At 46.1% G+C, this 8,595-nt stretch overlaps 1 protein-coding gene across 1 annotated transcript; it reads right to left on the bottom strand.

Moving 5' to 3' along the window:
• Nucleotides 1-251: 251 nt before the first annotated feature.
• On the bottom strand, nt 252-6,766 carry SLC30A10 (solute carrier family 30 member 10). Its single transcript, XM_035560109.1, has 4 exons — nt 6,253-6,766; nt 5,888-5,971; nt 2,209-2,448; nt 252-1,469 (listed from the first exon to the last, which is right to left on the bottom strand). The coding sequence occupies exons 1-4, from the start codon at nt 6,764-6,766 to the stop codon at nt 997-999; spliced, it is 1,311 nt and encodes a 436-aa protein (XP_035416002.1). The 3' UTR covers nt 252-996.
• Between the last annotated feature and the right edge of the window lie 1,829 nt (nt 6,767-8,595).

The following is an 8,595-nucleotide window of genomic DNA, read 5'->3' as shown; positions in this document are numbered from 1 at the left end:
CTCAATATTAAGTTGTCTCTTAATAATAGCATTGCAGAATTTTAACTATTCATAATAGACACATTAGCTTATTTATTCAGCTTGAATAAGGACAGATGCTCAGTGTTAAAGATACTGCAATCATTCCACACAACAGTGAATAAGACTGTGGCTAGTATAACTTCTGTTGCTTGGGAGGTTGGGGGGTAGAGGCAAGGGGTAAGAACTGAGTTGTTTAATCACAACAATGAACAAGATAAAAGTTAATTGGATGACTACTTGCATTTTTGCTTGCCAAAATCAGTAGAGACAATGCTAGTAATTCCTTAGTTTCATGACACAGAGCATATTCTTTAGCATCCTTCATCTGTGATTAGGCTGGCTCCAGCAGTTCTAGCAGAGAAGCAAGACCAGATTCTGCTCTGTCCCCAAATACAGGGGTCACAAAAACAATGCAAGCCAACCCTTTCCAAGTGCTTCCCCTCCAATCAGACACCATTATTTTCATTCACGAACTTCTGAAGCACAACAGTTACTGCTAAAAATGAACTGTCTATGCAAAGTGGGTTTTGAGGATCAGTAAAACATCTCTACTTAAGTCCTTTATAAATATACAGTACTTCAGCCCAGTACAATCATTAACTTGCTACAGGGCTCTCAGGAAACAGCTCACTTTGACAGAAAGGCAAGAGTTTCATTCCCAGTGGCACTGGTCATACACTGCAAGCATCAGGGTGGACAGCAATACACCTCATCCACTCTAACAACAGGAATTCACACATGGTTTGGTAAGGAACTGTGTTAGGCTGTATCGGAAAACTCTTAGATGAATGCACACTTTTCATGGAAATATTAACCCTTATTTCAGATACAAGCTTTTTTAGGTGTATTTTGGTTTACAGCTAAAGCACAGAAATCTTTTTGCCACTTTAACTTCAGCTACAACCACTGATGACCCGCCTTCCTGCCTGGACACCTTTGTTCTATGAAAAAATTTTACAGAGTAGACCAAATTGTTTAAAATCGCGTACTGCTCAACTGCGACTTGTCAGACACTTCACAATTTTTCTCGTCTTTAACACTATTCTCTGTCAGTGCACACTCAATAGGGATTTCAATATCACTTTTACTTGAACCATTGTCTTTATGCAGTGCAGAAAGGCAGCTATCGTTTTTCTCGGTATAGCCATTACTTTTAGCCAGTGGTGCCTCCTGCTGACTGCAGCAGAGCTGAGAGTCACAAGCTTTTGAGATGCAGGGCGAGCTGCACAGGAGGTGGGAGGTCTTGTGGTCAATGTACTCAGGTTGGATGGTCACAGAATGGATCCCTGCTTCATGGAAAACCTTTCTTATTTTATAAGCAGCATCTTGGTAATCAGTAGGGGTTTGGCACTTGATATGAAGAGTAGCAATATTCTTGCCACCTGCAAGCTCCCATACATGCACCTCATGAAGGCTGCTAACCCCTGGTACACGAGCTAGTCTGTCAGCTGGAAAACATAAGAGAAAGATGTTAGATGGTTTGGTGTGCTGGCTAGGCCTCACTGCGAACCTAATCCAAAAAGAGCGGTCTCCAAACAGTCTTTCAAGGAGCTGTACTTAACAAGATACATCTGCTACTCGCTGACTTTGGTTCTTATGCAAGGTGACCACGCAAGCAGTCCCCTCCACTCTTTCTGAGCCCGTACCATCTCTGCCCACTGGCCATTTACCCACAGCTTATAGAAGCAATGTTGGAGTACCACTTCCTTGGCCAAGGTCCACGTATTCTGATTTGTTTAGCCCTGAGTGCGGTAGAACTCCAGAAAGACATATTTGCTATGCCACAATTAACCAGTGCAAACAGTGCTAGAGAGCTACAAAATTAGCCAGTCTTAATAGAATTTTCTAAGCTGTTTTGGAAGCCCTTCAGAAGAAGCCACTGCAGGGTTGGGAAATATTATAGTTCAATGCCATTTCTTTCACAAACACCCCACACAAAGCATTAACAGCTCAAGACCTGGTATTTTTGATGTTTTTGGAGTACCACATTCTCAAAATGCATGCTTTAACTAATCCAGAGAGATTTGAGTCATGTTGCTAGGACACAGGCACGTGACCATTTCCTCACAGTTCTTGAGAATTTAGGGCTATTATGAGTAAATAATCCAAACATGTCATTCCAGAAATAACATATGCATTGAAATCTATCATTAAAATAATAGCATTTCAACAACAAATTTGACTTACTCAGTAGTTGCATATTAACACCTTTGGGAACCATCTGCAACAAAATAATTGAGGTCTCTTTGATGAGTGGGAATGCAGAAGACAAGATGATGACCACCATAATTATTGTCAGGCTCGGATCGATGTAGCACTGCCAGTTACAAGGAGCATTAGGCCCCAGAGGAAGTAAATGGAAGATTGTAGCAGCAACTACCACAACCACAGACCCAAGTGCATCTCCCATAACGTGCAACAGAACACCTGAAACGAATGAAAAATTCTATTAGTTTTTTGGGTGGTTTTTTTTTTGAGCAGCAATAATGCTGTATTTTTCAAGTCTGTTCTACCTGACATGAAAAATGCAATATTCCAAGCACTCAAATCATTACCAGATTTTTCAATAACAGCTTTCAGAACAAAACATCAAGGGAAATACTGACTCCGAACCACAGCAGCTTAAGTGGGATGCATTATTAAACACATAGGGTACGCTAGCAACTGCAGTCCAACTCCAATGCCATGGCAACACAAAGTGTCTTTGCCTAAATGCCTGCAGATTATTAAGAGATCCTGGCACGTGAAATCTCAACTCACAATTAAAAATTGATGACTAAATCTATCGGTTCTACCCTGGAAGCTAAGTCAGCCACAGACCACCCCCGGTGACTAATAATTATTTCTCCTCAATCAGTTTCTACTACTCTGTTGAAATCCCCAAAAATTACCAGAGTGAAACCTAAGGATTGACTATTCTTACAGTTCCAACTGCTCCCAAACTCCTTTTTTTTGGATCAAGCTTGATTACTAATATTAAACTTTGTCCCACCAACACTACTAGAGCTCAGACTCAAAAAAGACCAGAATCCAGTTCAACAGTTAGGTGCATGGATGCCACAGGTGGTTTTGTTTGGTTCATTTTTTTTTAAAATGTGCATGTACTGCTCTAAATTCAGAGGAATGCTGTGTACCACTTCCTATGTCTATAGATACATTTTTGCACTCAAGGTAAAGACAGAAAACAGGCTCTTTTAATAACTCTTCACTGCTCTTTCAAGTGCAATGACCAAAGTGCTGTTCTTGCTACAGTTACAATAGTGTAAAAACTTCATTTTTTTCTTTGTTTTTCTCACTGCATAATCTTGCCTCTTCCTGCCACTGCTAGAAAATACTCCAGTTTTTTCTGTCTTTACTGTTCAGACTCAGATTTCATTCCAACCTGTGCCTAATCTGTAGTACCTCTATGTATATGAGGTTAATTCCTTTGACAATACTTGTTATTCAGAGGATGTGACAATAAAAAGGGGCCAACTCCTTTTAATGTCCCTATTACAAGCAATTTCCAAAGCTCCACTCCAATGTAATCCCTTCATCCGGGCTAGAGAAGCTGCAAATGGCTTCCTCTGAAACTCATTAACAACACAGCTAAGAGTTTTGACTCCTGTGACGATGGATTCTGGGTTTCTTCAGACCTAGAACCATGCCCGTGCTGCTGCTCCATGCCAGCTCTGGGCAGGAACGCAGATCCTTAGCGCAAGGGATGGAGGCAATAACCATCGGGGTTCCTTGGAACCGCTTGGATAAGATAAGAAAGCATAAACTCACACTGAATCCAGCTCTTTCTGGTGGAGTCAGGAGTGTGCTGCCCCATTTGGCAAACTCCCACACGGTTTCACTTGCCGTAACAGTGTTGCAGTGTTTCCTCTTTCATTTATAAATAATCTGGATTCAGCATGTGCCATCAGCTATTGCACTAACAAGAGGGATAGGCAGGATGCAATTTCTAAGGTAACTAACTAAAGAGCGGAGCTTGACAAGAGTGTTCCAGGAAGACTTCTTTTGAATTAAAAAAAAAACAACATAGTATACATGTAAGAATTTTGAAAAATTGTGAATTGAGAATATCAAATTAGAAAAATGCTTATTTAACTGACAGGCAAAGTGGTTAATACATATGTCTCAGTTATGCATCACATGAGGGAAAAGAAATGATCCCATTTCCCTGTAGACCCCCAAAAGCTATGGGTATAAAAACAGAACTGGAAGGCAATTTTTATTTAATAGTCATTAAGGTAAGACTATAGACAACACACAGCTTCCAACAGCTTGTGTGGGAAAGTCTGAACTACTCTGCATATGTTCGAGAATAAAAGGAATAATTTTAGACTACAATAATTAATCCAATTAGACAGAATATCTGGATTCCTGTTCTTACCATTTCTACAGCCAAGGAAGCAGTTCCTCTACCAACCCAGTTTGTCCAGCCAAGTTTTTTAGGGAGGCTCAGATTCTACAGTGTACCTAACTTTTTACCAAGTGACTGTGAAGTGAGTATAGCTATATAATTAACTTCCAGCGGCAAAGCAAATACAGATTTTGCATTTTAGAGACACATCTGTAACTCTGGCTAACAAAAATGGATTTTGCAAAGACAAAATTAGAGTAGCACCTAAAGAAAAATTATCTTTTTACAATTCAAGAAAGCCAGGCATCTTAAAATAACTGATAAAAAACTCCTCATCCTTCAGACATCTTTGACACCTGCCAGCATCAGTATGCCTAAACACTGTTGTTCAGGCAAATTCAGCCTTCCCTAAAATACACTCACTGGTTTCTTATCCTTCTCTCCTCCATCCCTGAAGATGGCAGTTTGCTACGCCAATACTCTTAGCACTCTAATGCCATAAAATCCAGCAACACTGATGCCTAGATATTCAGGCAATTGTTGTCACTCTAGCACGTGGTTTAGTTTGCAAGGTGTCCTCCCCTACACACACATTTGCATAACTCTGCAAGCATTTTTTTAATCTGTTTTGAATAAACAGATAAACAAACCAAAAAAATAGGTGCCTGACTGCCATGACAACCTCATCAGATGAATTCATGTGATGCCAACTTGTATGACTTTGGAGGAAGATCACACCTTCTCAGATGCTGCTATGTGACCACAGGAAGCCTGAGGCTATCACTTTATTTTTGTCTTTGTAACAGTCCTTTCCTAGAAGGGAAAATCATTGTTAAATACACTACCTTGTGTTCTGTTAGGAATAGGTACATAAATCCGTATGCATATAAATACATATATGCAGGGACTTGGTTAATTTATTCCTAGATGTAGTCATAATGTTTCTCTCTGCAGATAACAGAGATCTGCCAAAGCAGAACATAAAAGGTGCTTGACTCTGTCCCAGACTCTCTCAGGAAGAGGTTCACAGTTCAAGGACTTGGAAAAACACATGTAGAGATACCAGTTTCAGCACCTTTCTCCTCGTGCTGACTACAAAACTTGTGACTACCAGTGCTGGGATTTAAAGAAGCTCTGTTTTCTGCCTAAAAGCATTTCAAACTTGAGAGCCACCCAACTAGTCATGCAATGACAAAGAAAAGTCTCATAGATACCTGCTTGACCTTCCTCTATGGCCTCTAGTGGCTTGAGCTAAGTGCAAGGAGCTTTGCTCCTTTCCACAAAGTCCAGCTGCAGTCTTCTACAGAACCAAAATGAGCCAAACCAGCACCACATAGATTTGCCATTACCCATGCTATCTCACACGACCAAAACCTTTTTGCTAACTGTGTCCAGACACGCAGAGGGGTCCTCAGCTCCATCTCACACTGACATTTGGGGGGAAAAAAATTTAAATGGAAGGTAGAAAGTGTTTAAAGTTAATGCGATGTTAGCCTCATGCTGCCATGCCATACATACCTCTGATGTTCAAGGCTTCGGACTTTTTCTCTACTTTCCTCTCAGACCCCTCTTCAGGGCTTTTTTGGTCGTTTGGGGATTCACCTGCATTCAAAGAAGAAACGCTGTGTTGTGTATAAGTTCTACAAACAGAAAAAACATCAACCTTCTCAAGACCAGCTCCTTTCCAAGAGACGAGAAGCCAAGCCCGAGGCCACCCCGCACCCCCACGGCCGGCCGCGCATAGACGGAGGGGGCCCGGCGGGGAGGGGCGGCACCGGAGGCGGGCAGGGGGGGCCGGGGCCGGGCAGGGGGGCCGGGGCCGGGTTGGGAACGAAGCGGGGGGCACGGGGAGCGGGGCCGGAGAGGCTGCAGCCGAAAGGCACCTGCTCGGTCGGCGGCGTCCCGCGGCTCGGGCGCCCCCCCCGTCGGGGCGGCGGCGGCAGCGGGCGGCGGGGCCGGGGTGCGGCGGCGGCGGCAGCAGGCGGCCCAGTCCTGGAAGACCAGCAGCCCCACCAGGTTGACGGCCAGGCCCAGGGCGCCGACGATGAGCACCAGCTCGGCGTCGTCGATGCGCTCGGGCCGGGCCAGGCGCAGCAGGGCCTCCACGCAGATGGTGAAGCAGAGGGCGGTGAGGAAGACGGCGTTGCTGAGGGCGCCCACCGCCTCGGCGCGGCTGTAGCCGTAGGTGGCGCGGGGCCCGCGGCGGCTGCGGCGGGCGATGCGGCCGGTGGAGAGCCCGACGCAGAGCGAGATGAGGTCGGACAGCATGTTGAAGGAGTCGGACACCAGCGCGATGGAGTTGCCCAGGTAGCCCGACACCAGCTCGGCCACGAAGAAGCCGGCGGTGAGCACCAGCATGAAGATGAGGCGGCACGTCTTGCCCGAGTACCGCCCCATGGCCAGCGCCGGCTCCCGCAGCGACCCCGGCCCGGCCTGGCCCGGCCCGGCCCGGCCCTTAACGCCGCCGGCACCGCCCCGCCCCGCGGACCGCCCCCGACCGCCCCCCAACCGCCCCGCCCCGCCGGTACCGGGGTGCTGCGGGGAGCCCCGGCGGTGGCGGACAGGGGGGGCGAGGGGACATTGGGGGGGCGGGAGACCGGGGGCGGCCCCGCACGGGCGGCGAGGAGAGGTCGGGGCGCGGGGGGCTCGGGGGGAGCCCCCCCCGGTTCGCCCGGAGCCCCCCCGGGCCGCCCCGACGGCGGGAGGTCGGTGCGGAGGGGCCGGCCCCGCGTCGCGGTACCGACGGTCTGGGCGAGGAGGGCGAGAGGGGGGAGACGGACGGACAGACGGACAGACAGACGGACAGAGCCCCCTGCTGGGCCGGGCGGCGGCCGGGGGCGGTGTGCGCCATCCCGCGGAGAAAAGGTGGCTTCGTGCGGGTGTGCCCGGCACGGGGATCGCTCTGCTGTTCGTGGGGGCTTTGTCGTGACAGTCCTCGGGACAGTGGCAGCCCTGCCTGCAAGGGGAAGAGGACAGAGCCCGGCCGCCGACACAGCGTTTTGAGGCGAGGGGAGCAGCTGGTGATTACAGGGGGTGCCAGGAAATTAAGCCATTCGCAAATGCTTGGTCCTCAGAAACGACAGCCGATGTCACTAGACTTCCAGCGATCCCAAACTGGACTTGGGGTCATCATACCATCTTTTTTTTTCCTCTATCACTTCAGAAGCAGATAAAGAAAGAAAATCAGAACCAGGCCTAAGCAGAATAAACTTAAATAAAAGATGTGAGGCCTAAAGAAAATAAGGTCCTTGAAGTTATACCCTGTGAGATGCTGAGTGTTTCTGTTACCCAAGACACACAGCAGTGCTGGAGTTGTGCTTCCGCAACTACAATCCGTGCTGAAGTGCCATGTCAGGCATTTCACCACGCTTGACAAACCATATATTGCAGTCAGGTTATGGACCAGCACGGCTGGGCAACACTGTCATGTCCCTCCTACCGAGCTGCTCTTCTCTACAACCAGAAATTAATTAAATGCCACGAGAATCTTAAGTCCAAAGCAATTGCATTGGTACTGCTGTTAACTAAGTTCGATGCTTTGCTTGAATACATCTTTTAAACGAGGCCTCTTAGTTCCAACTAAATTCTGTGTACACAACCAAAACTTTTTTTTTTTTTTTAGATATAACCCAAAACGCATCTTAACTTGTGGAGTGGACATAAGCAGCCATCCAGGGGATAACCTCTCATTTATTTGCAAGGATTAACAAGCACAACTCCCAGTTACTGGATATTGTTTTCTACGTCCTTCCCACATTCAATGCCCAAGTGATGAAAGTACCCTGCAATAGTCAAAATTAACAGATGCATAAAAATAAATGAATTGAAAAGAAGACTTTCAAGAAAAGCGTATCATAAAGACGAACACAGTAGTGGGAGCAGATAGCATAATTGCATCAACACACATTGCAGCTACAACATTGGACCTAGCAACATATGATGAGAGACTTTAAATGGTAGTGCCAAATAAAAAGTAGCGTGACAGAGCTAGGAAAAAAAGAGAAGAAAACTATGCACAAATTACAAGATGTTTAAGCAAAAACTTAAAGAAGACAGGCTATATCTTCTTTAGTATAATTAATGACAGCAAACGCTGCCTCTGGCACTTCACTTTACAGTCAGAAAAATCACTAAAGCCCAGTTTATTGCAACTGCATAGAACTGGAATTAATTATCAGTGGTTCTTATTTTAGGACTATGTATAATACAGTAGCTGAAACATCATT

This window comes from Cygnus atratus, chromosome 3, assembly GCF_013377495.2.
Source record: "Cygnus atratus isolate AKBS03 ecotype Queensland, Australia chromosome 3, CAtr_DNAZoo_HiC_assembly, whole genome shotgun sequence".
Taxonomy (NCBI): Eukaryota; Metazoa; Chordata; class Aves; order Anseriformes; family Anatidae; genus Cygnus; species Cygnus atratus.
This window is presented reverse-complemented; position numbering and strand designations above follow the sequence as displayed.

What these genes read in the sequence shown, in the direction of transcription:
- SLC30A10 (XM_035560109.1), bottom strand. Translation starts at nt 6,766, where the DNA reads ATGGGGCGGTACTCGGGCAAGACGTGCCGCCTCATCTTCATGCTGGTG. An exon ending in GGACGCCGCCGACCGAGCAG is followed by an intron (nt 5,972 to 6,252) that starts GTGCCTTTCGGC and finishes CTTTGAATGCAG; the next exon opens with GTGAATCCCCAAACGACCAA. An exon ending in TGTTAATATGCAACTACTGA is followed by an intron (nt 1,470 to 2,208) that starts GTAAGTCAAATT and finishes TATGTTTTCCAG; the next exon opens with CTGACAGACTAGCTCGTGTA.